General features: G+C 42.3%; 1 protein-coding gene across 4 annotated transcripts in view; it reads left to right on the top strand.

The window, feature by feature from the left end:
* COMMD10 (COMM domain containing 10) overlaps positions 1–19,032 on the top strand; it is a 458,728-nt gene that overhangs the window by 218,082 nt on the left and 221,614 nt on the right. The window contains exon 6 of one of the 4 annotated variants that reach the window (XM_056537411.1): positions 4,726–4,767. The exons of the other annotated variants lie outside the window; for them this stretch is intronic. Within the exon in view, the coding sequence (XP_056393386.1) occupies positions 4,726–4,746 (21 nt within the window). The 3' untranslated portion in view covers positions 4,747–4,767. Of the gene's footprint in view, positions 1–4,725; positions 4,768–19,032 lie in introns of those variants that run through there. 4 annotated transcript variants of the gene reach the window in all.

Genomic DNA, 19,032 nt, shown 5'->3' with positions numbered 1-19,032 from the left:
CGCAGGAGTCCCGACGCTGGGGACGCCCGTGATCATGCACGCAGCACCCCGTTTGTAATCAGTGCCCGGAGCGTGTTTTCTCCGGGTCTGATTATGGTCGACCGCAGGGCTGGCGGCGTGTGACGTCACACCTCCGCCCCCGTGTGACGTCACGCTCCGCCCCTCAATGCAAGCCTACGGGAGGTAGCGTGACAGCTATCACGCCCCCTCCCATAGGCTTGCATTGAGGGGCGGAGCGTTGCCCGGCGGTCAACCGTAATCAGACCCGGAGCGAACACGCTCCGGGCACTGATTACAAACGGGGTGCCGCGTGCATGATCCCGGGCGTCCCCAGCTGCGAGACTCCCGTGATCAGGCATCTTATCCCCTTATCTCCTTTGGATAGGGGATAAGATGTCTAAGCACCGGAGTACCCCTTTAAGTGTAAAAGTGGATTTGAGGGGCCTTTCTGTGAGAAATACCCCATAAATTACCCCATTATAGAAACTACACCCCTCAAAGTATTCAAAATGACATTTAGAAAGTTTGTTAACCCTTTAGGTGTTTCACAAGAATAGCAGTAAAGTGGAGGAGAAAAATCAAAATCTGCATTTTTTTACATGAACATGTTCTTGTGGCGCTTTTTTTTTTTTCATTTTTAAAAGTGGTATAAGGAGAAAAAGCCCCAAAAATTTGTAGACCAATTTCTCTTGAGTATGGAAATACCTCATATGTTGACATAAAGTGCTCTGCGGGCTCACGACATGGCTCAAGAGGGAAAGAGCAACTGTGGGATTTTTTAAAACAAATTTAGCTGTTATGGTTTTTGGGGGCTATGGACATGGAATACTGTTTTGGAATTCTGTTCCCCTTCTTCTCCAAACGTACCATTGCTCATTCCGGCTAAAAAGTTCAATTTTAACCTCATCGGTCCACAGAACTTGTTTCTAAAATGCATCAGGCTTGTCTATATGTTCATTTGCAAAGTTCAAATGCTGATTTTTGTTGTGAGGACGTAGAAGAGGTTTTCTTTGGATGATTCTTCCATGATGACCATATTTGTACAAGTATCTTTATAGTAGAATAGTGTACCACAACTCCAGTGTCTGCCAGATCTTTCTGGAGGGATTGTGCAGTCAAACGTGGGTTTTGAATTGTTTTTCTCACAATCCTGCAAGCTGTTCTGTCTGATATTTTTCTTGGTCTTCCAGATCTTGCTTTAACTTCCACTGTTTCTGATGACTGCCATTTCTTTATTACATCCGAACAGAGGATATTGACATCTGAAAACGTTTTGCTATCTTCTTATAGCCTTCTCCAGCTTTGTGAGCGTCAACTATTTTCAGTTTCAGATTTCTAGACAACTGCTTAGAAGAACCCATGGTGCTGATTGTTGGGGCAAGGTAAGATGAGTCTGGGCATTTAAAACCTTTGAGATTGACATCACCTAGTCTTCCCAGATGATGATTGAGAACAATCCATGACACTGGGCGGTCTTAGCTTTGTAAAGGGGGCAGTGCATGCTATAAATTCTGCAGGGTTCCCAAACTTTTGCAGATGCCATTTTTTTGTTTTCTGTTATTTTGAAACTGTAAATGATGTAAATAAAATCTAACTTTTTTTGACATATTATAAGAATGTCTAATCTGTAATCTGATGCATTTTGGAGATTTTTCCATCTTTCCTTGGCTTCTTTATGCACATTAATACAAGTTTTTACCTGGGGTGCCCAAACTTTTGATCCCCACTGTATATAAGTAGGGTATCATTTTAATCGTATGGACCTACAGAATAAAGAGAAGGTGTAATTATTACCGAAAAATGTACTGCGTAGAATTGGAAGCCCCCAAAAATAAAAAAATTGTGTTTTTTCTTCAATCTGGTCCCACAATGGGTTTTTTTCTGTTTCGCCATAGATTTTTGGGTAAAATGACTGACGTCATTACAAAGTAGAATTGGTGGCGCAAAAAATTAGCCATCATATGGATTTTTAGGTGCAAAATTGAAAAGGTTATGATTTTTAAAATGTAAGGAGGAAAAAAATGAAAGTGCAAAAACTGAAAAACGCTTGGTCCTTAAGGGGTTAATATAAACACAGAAAACACATAAGGGACACTAACTTTAATTCTGTTCTCAATCTCTTTCAAAATCTTTAAAGGGGTACTTTACGGTCGACCACAGGGCCGGCGGCGTATGACATCACGCCTCCGCCCCCATGTGACGTCACGCTATGCCCCTCAATGCAAGCCTACGGGGGGGGGGGGGGGGTGACAGCTATCACACCCCCTCCCGTAAGCTTGCATTGAGGGGCGGAGCGTGACGTCACACGGGGGCGGAGGCGTGATGTCACACGCCGCCGGCCCTGTGGTCGACCGTAATCAGACCGGGAGCGAACACGCTCCGGGGACTGATTACAAACGGGTTGCCCCGTGCATGATCCCGGGCATCCCCAGCTGCGGGACTCCCGCGATCAGGCATCTTATCCCCTATCCTTTGGATAGGGGATAAGATGTGTAAGCACCGGAGTACCCCTTTAACCAGAAATTCTAGTAATGATGTACGCGATCTAGAATTAAACTTTTCATCCCCACTGTATCAGTAGCTGACGGTTACATACATTCAGAGGAAAATACAAAAATGAAACACCCACATGTGACACCATTACATAAAGTACCCACCCTGAGGAATGGGTATAGGGGTAAAGAGGACAGTTTTAACGCACGAGTGTTTCCTAAATTTATTTTCTAGGTATGGATGAAGGGTAGCTTTTGAAAATTGCAATTTTCAACCTATGTTCTGCTTCATCTTTCTGGGAACAACTAACATGTGACTCCGAATTGTCACCTGGAAATACGACAGAGCTCATGATGAGAACACTTTGCATTTGAGGCTGATGTTTGTTACGGACCTAACAGTTACATATATTCAGAGGAAAATATAAGAAAAGAACACCCACATGTGAGCCTATTGCAAACAGTACACCCCCTAGGGAAGGTGTATAGGGGTGAAGTGGAGATTTGAAACACACGGGTGTTCCCTAAATTTATTTTCCAGGAATGGATGAAAATTGCAATTTTAATACTGTTATGCCAATTCCCAGAATGATGACCCAGAGTATAGCCAAAAGTAAAATTGATGCCCTCCCCAAACCCTATGCTCTAGATAATCATTCTGGGAATGTGATGTGTGTGGCCGTCCCTATTCTGTTGCCTCAAAATGCGCACCCCGCTCAGGCGGGGAGAGAGCGCTGCGCATTTGAGGCAACTGCAAACCCCCAATGATGTCCCATGACCCATTTTTTGGGGGGGAAAAAAAGATATTATCAGGGGTATTGGGAAAGTTTTTTTTTTAGGGGGGGTGTTTTGGTTTTGAAATTTGGAAGACAATGTACTCTGGACTGGTACATTGGAGTATAATTCTGGGGAATTAATTAGGCAAAAGAATTAATAACTTTTTGCTTCATGTAAGTATGATACTCCTTGATCAGTGACCAATGTATGGGGGCAGGCCGCATACACAGGTACGGTCTGTCCACACAGCACAGGCCTGCTACTGGTGGCACGGAACGCCTATAGGTGCAAAAAATCTAATAAAAAAAGAAACTTTAATTCCCGTAAAAGCGCCTCCACCACAAAAAAAAGCAGTACTACGGGGACAGATCAGCGGCAGGTGGGCTTTAGCTAACTGTGGCGGACCGCTCTTTTATAGCTAAGAAGCAAAGAGGGCCCGGCCACACATTTAGCAAAAAAAAAATATAAAAGTGAGTGTGCATAAACTCAGAAGTACTTATCTATATATTGTTCACACTCCTTGTCTGAAAGTTCCTTAAGGGATATGCAAGGTGGGAAATCACACCTTCTCTCTTCCGTAAACAAACTTGCTTTTATCAATGTGGAAAACACACAGAAAAAAGGTTAACTCTGCATTATTTTTTGTTTCTCTCTTTGAGACATTTCATACATCGTGAGTACGATAATAAGATAATTTATAGACTGATCCGAGGTCATAGACTGTGGACACTCTCAGTTCCCTTACCTCTATGAGGAATTCCGCAGTATGTCTCTCTCCATCTCTTCTCATTAAAACCCTTCTTGCTTCCCGTTTTGATATAGCACTTGATAAATAGCATAATTCATTCTTTCAGAAGCAGACATTAAATTGAGATAGATGGTGCCTAGTCATCCAATTATTTGTTTCTTGCATTTTTCTCTTGTTTAACTATTTCTCCTTTTTTTTTTCTACTCTGATGGCGATTAGATTTATTAGACGTTACTTGTGAAAAGCATAACTTAATTGTAGCCTTTGTTACAGATTCCTACCCGCTCACATAGTGGCTTATTAAATTTAATGGCTGACTTTGATTTGTAACTCTTTCTGTGCCACAGCTTTTTAAGTATGCTCTGCAGTCTGCAGCATGGGTCACACACACAATTCAACATGTTAGACATGCCACCATTAATGCAATGGGTGTTATAAAAAAAATACCCATAATTTGATGTGGTGACAAGCAGATAGTATAAGTAGAACTTAGAAAGAGTAGAAACATCTCTGCTCGTAAAGACTTCAGTGATCATAAAATATATTTCCTTTTTTTTCTTGCATTAGAGAGCATTTAACAAAAAAAGTAAGAATCTGCATGTGTTATAAATCATTGAGTGATCTTCTGCCAAGGAAAATTTTATTCAGTAGTTTTTAGTATATCTCTTTCTGGGAAATGTATATAACAACCTGTTTTGTATTCATTAGGCCAGATTCACACAGCGCTAAGAGTAGATAAAAAAAGAAAGGTAAAAGTATTTCCTTTTCTTTCTTGACATTTTCTTTTTAGGAATTATTCTTATGGTATTGGCGGTACTTAAGATATTGTCAGCGGTGGAAGCTGATGCCCTGTCACCCCAGTGATCACTAGAATAAAGGGGCTGCTCACACCTCTGACCACAGTACCTGCCCATCATCAGACTTTGGAATCTTTGAATCTAGTCTGTACCTAGAAGTCCTTCATTCTGCCAATACAATTAAAGGGGTACTCAGGGGAACTAAACCCATAGCCCATCCTTTCCCTCTCACCAACCTATTTATTTGTTTAAATATCATTCATTAGCTATATAGAACAGTTTTCCTCTTAACTTTCACATGCAGCGAGTGAAAGGAAGACTTCATAATCTGATTCTGCTTGGTGTAAACTCCTCACTGAGACCTATTCCCCACCCTCTCAAGACAATCATGTGATTTCTGGCTTCACAGGCACACTCTCCTCCCCCTCCCTCTCCCTGTGTGTCGGCAGAGAAGCAATGTGAAGATTGTTATTCACAACTCAGCATATAATGCTGCTTTTTGCTTGCTGTAGATCTTATCACTGACTACTGCCATACAGAGAATAGCATGATTTATTGCTGTGTGGAAGGATAGTTTAAAAGAAAAGACATGCAGTGTGTGTGTGAAAAGACATGCAGTGAAAGCAATTGGCTTGCAGCCATTACACAGAGCTGTACTGACTTCTGGGAGTTGTAGTCTGGGCTTCAAGCAAGGAAAAAGAATATTAAGGAGACAACAGGGGCAAAAGGAGCTGCCAAAACCACATGAATAACTACAGGGGACACAGAGCAGGCATTGTGGTGGCTTTGGGGCATTTTTATTTTTATTAAAGGGGTTATCCACCATAAGGTGATTTTAGTACGTACCTGTCAGACAGTAAGGGACATGCTTAGGAAGGATCTGCGCTTGTCTTGGGGCTAAATGGCTAAATCATGAGATTACCATAATACTGTGGTTAGCTTTTTGTGAACTTGTATTTCCTGTTTGACTGTTCTTTTTTTGACTACAAATCCCACAATTCTATTTTCCTCCTTCCCACACATCAGCCACCCCACCCATTGAAACATAAATGAGCTGCAGACCTGTGGTTTTCAATCAGGGTGCCTACAGCTGTGGCATTAGTTGCAGATTGATCTCTCCACCCATTGCAGCAGACAGGCTCCCTGTCATCAGCTGACTAGTGAGTCAGGTCTCGGCCGCATTACAAGCTGGCAAAAATCCGAGACAACAGTCATTTTGTATGCTGGTGAAAATAAATAGTGATGTGAAAATCACAGAAGAATTGTGAGAAAACCGTCACACACAGGTACAGACACTATATTATAAACTACACTAACTTTACAGCCCCTGTAGCATAGTAAAATAAAAAAAATTCCCGAAATACCCCTTTAACTTTCCCGGAGTACCCCTTTGATGATAATTTATAAATACTTGATCGATATCTTAAAAGCTCATTTAAAGCAGATGCCCTCTGTACTGGAATTTCCGTGCAGTTTTTTTGCCGCTGGATTTTGGTCTGAAATGCTGCGATGTAAATGGGCCCAAAGGCTGTGTTTTCACTGTTTTGTTTTTGTTTTTTAAGACAAAAACTGCCAATAAAAAAATCACTTGACTTGCAATGAGGAGAAAAAAAGCCGCAAAAATTACATTTTGGGAGTGCGGAATGAGAGGACAACAGCTTTTTCTGGTTTTTCAGATAAAAAAAAGCGCCAGAAATAAGGTGTGTGAAAATATGGCCTAATTCTGATGCTGCCGTACTATATACAGTGATCCCCGACCTACGATGGCCCCGACATACGATTAATTCAAGATACGATGGCCTCTCAGAGGCCATCGCATGTTGAAGGCAGCATCAACTTACGATGCTTTTGTATGTCGGGGCCATCGCCTAAACGGCTATTTACGGTGCGCCGTGTGCCCCAACAATCACTTACATGTCCTCGGGGCTCCGGCGCGTCCTCTTCGGGGTCCCCTGCTACGCCGGTGCTCTCCTTCAACGTCATCACGTCCTCATGCACGCCGTCCCGTCATCGAATAGGAGCAGCGTGTGTAGCGACGTGATGGCGGCGACACAGACCGAGAATCCCGGGCAGCAGAGACGTTCCGGAGCGATGGGGACACCCCGGGGACGCGGCAACAGCGATGGAGGGCGACATCCAGGACAGTGGCGACGGGTCCGGAGCAGCTGGGACATGTGAGTATTACCTCCTATACTTTACATTGCACGGATCCCTCAACATACGATGGTTTCAACAAACAATGGTTCATTTGGAACGGATTACCATCGTATTTTGATGGACCACTGTAATGTGAAACTTGCCTAATATAGGCTATATTTCAGATTCATTACTATTAAGATATATAGTTACATGTAATGATACTAAAAGGAAAAAAGAAAAGTGGCACCGATACCTTCTAAATGCAGCTCCCCGAGATAGATGATGGAAAAGCAGGGCAGGTAGCCAAGTACATCCAGGTGTGGTGGTGCTAGGACAACATAAATAGCAATCAGTAATAAGAATGTAGAAGAAGCAAACAGGCGTCCTGCATTTACCGCCTAAGTACTGCTCAGTCATCTCCCATCTCAGGATGCTCCTCCGGATCGGTATGCAAGGTAGCGTGGGGGGCTCAGAGGCGACTGCCGGCGGTTTCATTCATAGGAATGCGCTTCTTCTGGCCTCGTGAAACCGCCGGCAGTCGCCTCTAAGCACCCCACGCTACCTTGTATGTTATACAGAGCCCTGTACATCAGTCAAGGAGAAGCTGAGATGAGAGCAAGTGAGGAGGTATGTCAGGCTGTAGCACTTGAGCAGTAGATTTTATATGTTTGGCATCCACCATCATCTCCAGAAAACACTGTTTTACACACGGTCAAAATTGTTGGTACCCTTCCATTAAAGACAGAAAACTCACACTGCTCCCTAAAATTAACTGATATTAATCAGACATTGCTTATGAATTGTAGTTCAACAGAATCATTTTGAAAACTAAATTAAAGGAGAACTGTACCAATTTTTTTTATTATTTCCCCTGTGGCTGGGCTGCAAAAACGGAAAAACAAAAATTTTTAACTCCTCTTCCTACGTTCCCCTGTTGCGCCGATATCAGCATCTCGGTCCTCCGGTGCTGGTCTGCTTCCTTGGCTCGGTGACTCATACTGCGCTCAGCGTATTTCCGGCCGCAGCGATGTCACACTTCGGCCAGTGATAGGTCATGTAATGAGCCTTGGCTTCGCCTTCCTGCTGCCTGGGCTCCTTACAGTGCGCTCAGCCTATCAGCGGCCAAGATGGGACATCACTGCGGCCAGCGATACTCAGCGCAGTGTGAGTCACTGAGCCCAAGAATCAGGAAGAAGACAAGCACTGGAGGGCCGATATGGGCGCAGTGGGGTAACGTAGGAAGGCGAGTTAAAGTTTTTGGTTTTTGCAGCCCAGGCACAGGGGAAATGAAAAATGTTTTTTCACAGTTCTCCTTTAATGAAATTGTCTTGGACAATTTATTGTGTGGTAAAAGATAAGGATAGCCTTGATTTACCTTTTATTAACAATGTGGACCCTCTGGCGAGAGAGACTCATATTGTATTACCACGACCTAGGCTTTCTCCACTGCATAACACCATCTAAGCCCCACTCTGTTCTTTCTTAATTTCTCCGCTGATAGAGATTGCAGTGGACAGGAGATTGCAGGGAAGTGAGACACTTAGTGGCCAAGACTTTAGAGACCCTTTTTTAAGATAATTTCCACAGCAAGCCATGTACATGCATGACCACCTCTACTGTCAGTGCCCACTTGAATGCAGTTGAAGGAAGCTCTATGCCATCCTTTCTCATATTAAAAAGGAAACATCTATAATGTGTGCTATGAATATACCATAAACATGTAAGATAGAGATTTCATTTTTTTAAGCTTTTAAACTACAGGGATCTATTCATATGTGTAGTCTGAAAGGCACATTACTGTGATGCATTATGTCAGTGACTTCCATTGTAGCAGCTTTCATTGTCTTGTGTCTGCCTTTGATAAGCTGAGTCTTTTGTGTGCTAGGCTCCTCAGTGTATGTGCTTGTTTTCCTTAATATGGAGGTAGCAAGATCATTTTAATTAATGTGCAATGCTGCAGCACTTTATGGTAAGGCTGCTGACTCCCTACACTGGGGAATCTCACCGCTAAGCGGACTTGTTAGTTGATGACTGGCACATACACTATGTCATCATTATTCTGCACATAGTCACAGGCTCATTTATACGTCTGGTTGGAAGAGGACATATTACCTCTGTGTGACAAGTTATATGACAGGCTGCCCAAGGCTTGATCAAACACAAAGAAAATAAAGATTTCCATCCATGTGTAAAACCAGACCATGGTAAATGTTTTGGATGAGTTCTACATTTTGTAATTTATAGGAGTTTATTCCATTGTTGGCATTTTAGTTACTGGCTTAAAAGTGACACATTTTATATGTCTATGCTATTTTCTTTCTAGTTATCCAGCAAAATTTTATGCATTGTGCCCAAACTGTCTGTTGAAAAAAAAAAAAAAAATAATAAAGCCTTTACTTACCTCCCTTGCTGCCCAGCAAATCAAAGTGGTGTTCCACCTCAGCCAGTGGTTGGCTGAGTGGCAATCTTGCCTGATAATAGAGGCTGTGAGGGATGTAAGAAGAGGCTTTATGTTATCAGACAGCCCATGTTTGCTGGATAATCCCATATAATGCATTGACACTTTAGCCATAATACTAGAAGGATTCTGGCTCTTTGGACATTACAGTTTCAACTAAGTGCCCATAGAAACTTTGTATATGTCCACACAAAAAGGCAGAATTTAGGCTGGGTTCACATCTGCATTGTGTCTTCAGTTTTGAAAGGATTCATTCACCTACATAAACATGAACAGTCTTAAAAATAGACTACATAACCAACACAAAGGAAAAATGCCTCCATTTATATCAATCACTATGGATTTCAATCTAAACATTTGAATAAAAATAAATAAAATGGAAAATAGAAAGAATGTGGACACAACCTGAGAGGAACTGGGATCAGTTCATTTCAAATTTTCTGATGCAAAAACAGATCTAGTGGAAAGCTGAGAAGTAAAATGCATGTGAACCCAGGCTTAGGTCGACACTGCTAATGTGTCACTCACTGGTCAAACTCACACACTGGACAGTGTGAAGTGGCTACAAAGTTGCACTTAGTGAACTCACTATGCAGAAGGTGAACATAACTCGACAATTCTTTAGCCAGATTCTTTTTTTAGCATAGAACTTTCAGGATGTTGAAGCCAACATCTGTTTAATGTTTAGCTACTCTTTGTCCCTAGACCTAAACCCCTGCTGAACATGATATGTCTCTTAGTTTCCACATCCACATAAAAATGTGAAAGGGGTATTCCGTCTTCCAAGCCTGGAGACGCAGCCAGGGCCGGCCTTAGGTGTTCAGGCGCCCTGTGCAAGCTAACCTTGTACCCTGAATTTAATACTGCTATACACTGTACCCTAAATAATACTACCCCACACTGTACCCTGAATATAATACTGCTGTACACTGTATCCACTAAAAATAATCCTGCTACACACTGTACCCTGAATATAATACTGCTATACACTGTATCCACTGAATATAATACTGCCACACACTGTACCCTGAATATAATACTGCTATACACTGTATCCACTGAATATAATACTGCCACACACTGTACCCTGAATATAATACTTCTATACACTGTATCCACTGAATATAATACTGCCACACACTGTACCCTGAATATAATACTTCTATACACTGTATCCACTGAATATAATACTGCCACACACTGTACCCTGAATATAATACTTCTATACACTGTACCCACTAAATATAATACTGCCCCACACTGTACCCTGAATATAATACTGCTGTACACTGTACCCACTGAATATAACTTCCACACACTGTACCCTGAACATAATGTTGCAACACACTGATCCCACTAAATATAGTACTGCCACACACTGTACCCTAAATATAATATTGCCACACACTGTACCCTGAATATAATACTGCTATACACTGTACCATGAATAGAATACTGCCATACACTGTACCCTGAATATAATCCTGCCACACACTGTACCCTGAATATAATACTGCCACACACTGTACCCCCTGAATATAATACTGTCACACACTGTACCCTGAATATAATTCTGACATACATGCATACACATCATATATACATATACACCCCCTTTTATTCTCTGTGTCCTCATCACCCACAAATCCCCCGCCAAACCCCTCTTCATCACTACTATAACCCCCCCCCTCACCTTTCATTACCCTCCCTGCACCTATCACCCCCCCCTGCACCTTTCATTACCCTCCCTGCACCTCTCATCATCCCCATCACCCCTCCCTGCACCTCTCATCATCCCCATCACCCCTCCCTGCACCTCTCATCATCCCCATCACCCCTCCCTGCACCTCTCATCATCCCCATCACCCCTCCCTGCACATCTCATCATCCCCGTCACCCCTCCCTGCACCTCTCATCATCCCCATCACCCCTCCCTGCACCTCTCGTCATCCCCATCACCCCTCCCTGCACCTCTCATCATCCCCATCACCTCCCTTCACCTCTCATCATCCCCATCACCCCCCTGCACCTCTCATCATCCCCATCACCCCCCCTGCACCTCTCATCATCCCCATCACCCCCCTGCACCTCTCATCATCCCCATCACCCCTCCCTGCACCTCTTATCATCCGCATCACCCCCCTGCACCTCTCATCATCCCCATCACCCCCCTGCACCTCTCATCATCCCCATCACCCCTCCCTGCACCTCTCATCATCCCCATCACCCCTCCCTGCACCTCTCATCATCCCCATCACCCCTCCCTGCACCTCTCATCATCCCCATCACCCCACTGCACCTCTCATCATCCCCATCACCCCCCTGCACCTCTCATCATCCCCATCACCCCCCTGCACCTCTCATCATCCCTATCACCCCCTCTGCACCTCTCATCACCCCTCCCTGACATACATGCATACACATCATATATACATATACACCCCCTCTTACCCTCTGCGTCCTCATCACCCACAAATCCCCCGCCAAACCCCTCCTCGTCACTACTATAACCCCCCCTCTCCTCATCACCCCCCCCTGCACCTTTCATTACCCCCCCACACCTCTCATCACCCCCATCACCCCCCTGCACCTCTCATCATCCCCATCACCCCTCCCTGCACCTCTCATCATCCCCATCACCCCTCCCTGCACCTCTCATCATCCCCATCACCCCTCCCTGCACCTCTCATCATCCCCATTACCCCCCTGCACCTCTCATCATCCCCATCACCCCCCCTGCACCTCTCATCATCCCCATCACCCCCCTGCACCTCTCATCATCCCCATCACCCCTCCCTGCACCTCTCATCATCCCCATCACCCCTCCCTGCACCTCTCATCATCCCCATTACCCCCCTGCACCTCTCATCATCCCCATCACCCCCTGCACCTGTCATCATCCTTCCCCATCACCCCCCTTGCACCTCTCATCATCCTTCCCCCATCACCCCCCCTGCACCTCTCATCATCCCCATCACCCCCCCGCACCTCTCATCACCCCCCCCTGCACCTCTCATCATCCCCATCACCCCCCCTGCACCTCTCAAGCCAGAATACCCCTTTAAATAAAGAATCATTTTGTTGAAGAACTTGTAAATGGTATTGTTTTATGCGAATTCCAAGAACTTGCTAAGTGTTAAATCATTAATGTAATAAATAAGAAAAAAATGCTTAAATCAGTGTAGTAATGTGCCCTAAAACCTGTATGTATAATAATAAACATATAGTTACATAGTTACATAGTTACATAGTTAGTATGGTTGAAAAAAGACATACGTCCATCAAGTCCAACCAGGGGATTGAAGGGAAGGATGTAAGGGGATAAGGGAAAGGGATATAGTTTTATAATTCTGCATAAGCTTTAATGTTATTTTGTTCCAGGAATGTATCTAACCCTGTTTTAAAGCTGTTAATTGTTCCTGCTGTGACCAGTTCCTGAGGTAGACCGTTCCATAAATTCACAGTCCTCACGGTAAAGAAGGCGTGCCGCCCCTTTAGACTAAACCTTTTCTTCTCCAGACGGAGGGAGTGCCCCCTCGTCCTTTGGGGGGGTTTAACCTGGAACAGTTTTTCTCCATATTTTTTGTATGGGCCATTAATATACTTATATACGTTTATCATATCCCCCCTTAAACGTCTCTTCTCAAGACTAAACAATTGTAACTCCTTTAATCGCTCCTCATAGCTAAGATGTTCCATGCCCCATATTAGTTTGGTCGCGCGTCTCTGCACCCTTTCCAACTCTGCAGTGTCCCTTTTATGAACAGGCGACCAAAACTGAACAGCATATTCCAGGTGAGGCCGTACCAATGCTTTATAAAGGGGGAGTATTATGTCCCTGTCCCTTGAGTCCATGCCTCTTTTGATACATGACAATATCCTGCTGGCTTTGGAAGCAGCAGCCTGACATTGCATGCTATTCTGTAGTCTGTGATCTACAAGTACACCCAGATCCTTCTCTACCAGTGACTCTGCCAGTTTAATCCCCCCTAAGACATACGACGCATGCAGGTTATTAGTACCCAGATGCATAACTTTACATTTATCCACATTGAACCTCATTTGCCAAGTGGATGCCCAGACACTTAGTCTATCCAAGTCATCTTGTAACTTATGCACATCCTCTATAGACTGTACCGTGCTACAAAGCTTGGTGTCATCTGCAAAGATAGAAACAGAGCTGTTAATACCATCCTCTATATCATTGATAAATAAATTAAACAGCAGCGGGCCCAGTACTGAACCTTGGGGTACACCACTAATAACCGGGGACCAATCAGAGTACGAATCATTTACCACCACTCTCTGGGTACGATCCATGAGCCAGTGTTAATATGTTAATATGTAAAATACCTTTTGATCTATGTATTACTGTGATGAGTCTTTCTTAATTTTTCTGAGGCTCGGGGCATTTCCCCTTTAGTATAATGAGCTCCTCTCCTCCCCTCCCCTGTAATGAGATCTGCACAAACATTTTTACATTTGCAAGCACATGCTCTATATAACTCTAATGCAGCCATGTGAAACTACATGGTGCAAGGACAGAAGAAAAACCTGTATTTTGCGCCAAAAAATAGATTTTTACATTTTAACAGCTTTGTAACCAAAATGCTTTATATATTCCTAAAGCAGCCATGTGGAACCTATATAGTGCAAATACACAAGAAATAAGTTCATAAAATGACCAATGAGAAACCATTTTGTATATAAATAATACTTTAGCACATTGTATTTAGCACATTGTCACTGTGCATGGAAATGTTTTTCTTAAAGACTGCAATTTGTCTGTATCTTGTCTGTGCTCTGAGGCAGAGCACTTCCCTCTGCGGCGGTGGTGGTCCCCACCCAGTACTATGCCATTTTATGCTAGGGAAGTTAGGGACCCACTCTAAATAGGTGGTCTTGATGTGGCGAGTGGGCTTGTACCTTTTGATCAAACTGTATACTAACAACCTGTTAGTTTTTGAATTTATGTTGAGAAGCAATTAGATCAAAATACAAAATGTAGATGTGCGACCATGTCTGTTTTCTCTACTTGAATTCACACTATCTTTAGATATTCACTTTCACTCATATTGACAGCCATATCATTTTGTCAGATCCTTCTTTACAGTGGAACCAAATGATGCACAGTATACCTACTTGACTTTTAATGGGGTATGCCATGCTTCTGTCAAGGTTTAATTTGTCTTTGCAGAGATAATACATGCTGTCTAAACTAACAGAAACCCCTGATTGGTCCGCCAAAAGCAAATGTAAACAGAGGCTAAGCTGTGACTTTTTATTTTAAAGTTACAATAACAGTGACAAAAAAAAAATGCAGGTTATGTCACCATAAGGTCACCATACCCATCCACCCCAGGGAGCATGGAAGGGTGGGGAAAAAAAGAGTAAGTGAAGGTAATGGGCTCTATTGGACGGGGCAGGGTTTTTTTTTATTGCGGACTCAGATGAAGACCAGGGGAGGGGGGGTGTATACTGGTGGCAGCACGGACGCAGATGAAGACTTTTCAGCTTTTTCCTTAGACCCAGACCAAACCAGGAGGAGGTCATCTATATAATAGTCGTACCACCCAATCATAGACACGAAAGGGTTGACGACCGCATATATATGACTCTCCTCCCAGAATGACATATACAGATTTGCTAGGCTGGGTGAAAACTTGACCCCGTCGGGCAACCTGTTACCTGTATATAGAAATAATCATTGAATCTGAAAAAATTATGTTCCCAAAAAATTGTAACACCTCCAAAATATAATCAATTTACCCCTTAAAGACCACAGTCGTAAATGTACATCCTGGTGCGGAGGTACTTCGCGCCCAGGACATACATTTACGTCCTGTACAAGACCACGAGCATTGGAGTGGTGCTCGCGTCCTGCACTGCAGGTCCCGGCTGCTATCATAATGACGGACATCAGCTATCGTGCCTATGTCCGCCATTATCCTCTCAGATGCCATGATCAATACAGATCACGGCATCTGCTGCAATGCGCATGTTTAAATACAAGACCGAATTGCCCGCGGGGATCCGATCATTTGAAATGGCGTCCAGAGGTCCCCTCACCTTCCTTCGGCCATCTTCTGGGGTCTTCTGCTCTGGTCTGAGATATGGTATGAGGTATACACTGAACAGTATTAACAATCAAGTAATGGTCCCCTATGGGGACATAAAAAGTGTAAAACAAAAGTTAAAAAATGTAAAAATAAAAAGTAAAAAAAAATAAAAAAAATCCCCTCCCTCAATAAAAATGGAAATTGCCCCTTTTTCCCATTTTACCCCCAAAAAGCTAAACATATTTTTTAGAAACATATTTGGTATCGCTGCATGTGTAAAGGTAAATCAAAATATAATGTTAATGATCCTGTATGGTGAAGGGCGTAAACTTAAAAAATTTTAAAAAAAAGTCCAAAATTGCTACTTTTTTGTCACATTTTATTCCAAATTTTTTTTTAAATAAAAAGTGATTTCAAAGTTTTATATAAGCAAATGTGGTATAAAGAAAGTACAGATCACGGTGCAAAAAATTAGCCCTCATACCGCCCCAATCATTTTTTAAAAAAATTTGCAAAATTGTGGTCTTCATTTAAATTTCCTCCCTAAAAAAATTATTATTATTATTAGAAGGAAGGCAAGGAGGAAAAAACAAAAACGCAGAAATAAAATTGGCCTGGTCCTTAAGGTGAAAATGGGCTTATGGGAGTTAAAGTGTGATCAAAATTGCTGTATCTCGTCAACTGATATTTAATTGCAGTTAAAGCATGATCATGAGGAATACAAGAATAGAGTGTAGCAACATCACACGAAAGCCATGAACAATTAGTATCCCAGGAAAGTTTTTCAATAGCATGTAACAATGTTTTAGTGTCATGTACATAACCATCTGTTCTGACAACTAGGGGTTGGAGCAGGTTTTCAACCCACGCTGCCAGTCTTTCATGCACTGAACCTATCCCTGCCACTATTGGATGTAGTGGAGGAAGGAAGGAGTTCTTATAAATTTTTGGCAATGCATGAAAGACTGGACAGACTGGGAATTCAGGGACAAGGAAGTAAATCTGGTGCTCAGACAGAATACCCAAAGATACCCCATGAGACACACATTTCAAACATTTTGCTTAATAATGTTAATGGGATCTTCCAGTAATAATGTTAGTGGGATCTTCCAGTAATTTCCTATATGTGGAAGTATCCCCCAACATGGAGTGGACCTGACATGTGGTGACCTGTATAATATAACCGTTGCCCCCATTTTATTCACAATGCTGATGATAATGTTAGGGTTGGATTTTGAGGTCTTTGAGCACTTTGACTTCATTTTTGGTAAGATTGCCCGGCTGGGTTTGCTTAATAGTATCAAGTTCTTTTGAATCATTTTCCCCTCTATGTTGGAATAAATCCATGGAACTTGTCCGTGAATTAACAGGGTGAAAGTTAGGGTTTGACACTTTAAAACTGTTTAGTGCCTAAAATTACAATTCCAGCATCCGTATCGTGTTCTTGCTGCAGCTCTATCAAATCCAACAATGTCCTTTGCTCATGAAAGGTAGAATTCAAGAGAATTGATTTAACTCCATTCGCATTCAAGCACGTGAGTTTGCAATCTGTCTGCAGCGTCCCAATCCATGTTGTGATTTTCCTCCAAGAGAAAAAAAAAATATTTTTGACAGTAAGTAGTCTAACAAACTTATTTACATCCTGTAATGTATTATACAAATTGAATGAATGATCAGGAACAAAATTCAATCCTTTTTAAAGTACATTCAGTTGATCCATAGACAAAATATTTGCAGACATATTGATTACTGATTGGTCATTTATTTCTGTTTGTGTGGTATCTGGTTCGTCTTGTTTTTGATTCTCCTATGTCTCTGTCCTGCCCTGTGCCCCCCTGCATTTTGTTGGTAATTTTTCTTTTTTGTGGAAGTATGCACCGGTGCATTCCCGTTTTTTGGAACTGGCATTTAACTAGAAGGGGCATTGTTGTTGTCATCCTCAGAGGCATCTGTACAATTATTTGTGGAATCTACATCAGACAAACTAAAATTAACTGTTTTCTTTGGAGTATGTGTCACCTTTGTTGTGAGATTTTTTCAAAATGGACCGTGGTTGTTTGTTAGTAAAACTCCTCTGCCAGGTGTAGACCAAGTTGGTAGCATAATCTTTGAGGTCTCTATTGAATTTTGCATTTTTAACAGCAGCAATAGCTTCCTCCAAATCCAGCAGATTTTTATTCATTTTGGTTTGCAATTCGTTGAGATCTGTGAGTTGTTTGTCCAATGAAGCATTAATATCCATTACATTTTTTTCTATTTCCTTAAGTTTTTTATGTTCACGTTCAATGATGATATTCGTTAGTTTAACGGAGTATTCCTCTTCCGAGGGTGGTGGATTTTTTTCTAATCCTCACACCATGAGGGATCATTTCTTTGTCAATGTACTGCTTTAAAGTAACTGAAACCCACATGCGTAATTGTTGGGTTTTGAAACGCTCCAGATCCCACATAAGCTTCTTCACATCGAATGGAAAAATAGTATTGTTTTCTCTTGAAAATAGGCTAGCCACCCTTGTTAGACGTTCTGAGTTATCCAAACTGAGTGAATCTTGTGAACAGTCTGTATTAGTGATAGACGAAATGGATGAAGGTATCATCACAAGAAAAGACAATATACCAAAAAGCGTACACCCACTATTCAGGCAGGTAGCGCATGAGGTACGATAGCGCATGCGTATGAGAGCCGAGGTAGAAAGGATGTGAAGCAGGGAGGACCCAGAAGTACAAGTGGGTACCCGTTTGCGTCCCAACATGCAAGCATGAATGGTGCCACGGACCACCAGGTACCTCCTCCTGATGCTTATTTGCTTTATTAAATTGTATATATAAAGCAGAAAATGTCAAACATGGCACAACACTCCTGAGGAAATTGCAGACGGCAATAGGAAATGTGGGGTCCAGGGGGGCACCTGCATGGTTATCCTGCATCTGTTGTCAATAGCCCTACTTTTCCAGTGGCATACATATTGGATGAGGTTGTATTTATTATATATTTTGCTTACAGGCCTAATATCATCATTATTATCTTCAAACTGAGGAAAGTTTATAGGTGATTTTGTACTTTATTCATTGATGTTCTGGGCTATTGGGACTATTGTAATATCTATGTCTTGATTTAGCATGTGCCCCGGGAGTGGACTCCTCCTTTTTTCAGGGGGTCCCCCCGGTTGGGTAGTGGCCTTTGGGTCTTTTAGATGGTTTTAAGTGTCTCTGTCTGCTTTATCATCTATGTGTACATTGTAATAAAGTATTCTTTCTAATGGTACATGAATAGTGGGTGTGCTCTTTTTGGTATATCGTCTTTTGTTGTGGTGTTATGTGAATTTACTGATATACACAGTGGCAACCCTGGTATGATTATTGTTGCTGAGCCCGCTTGAAATGGATGAAGGTTCCATGTTAGAAATAAAAATAGACCAAAAAATATATATGAAAAATCTGTATAGTCCAACTAGATATACAAATGAGGTGCTTCTTATAATAAAGTTCTCATTCAAAAAATGTAAACTTGAGGTGAGCACGGTGGCACAAATGTGGTAAATGTGACAAACAAAATAATACA

This window comes from Hyla sarda, chromosome 1 (assembly GCF_029499605.1).
Source record: "Hyla sarda isolate aHylSar1 chromosome 1, aHylSar1.hap1, whole genome shotgun sequence".
Lineage (NCBI taxonomy): Eukaryota > Metazoa > Chordata > Amphibia > Anura > Hylidae > Hyla > Hyla sarda.
Note: the sequence above shows the minus strand (reverse complement) of the source record. Positions and strands in the feature narration are given on the sequence as shown.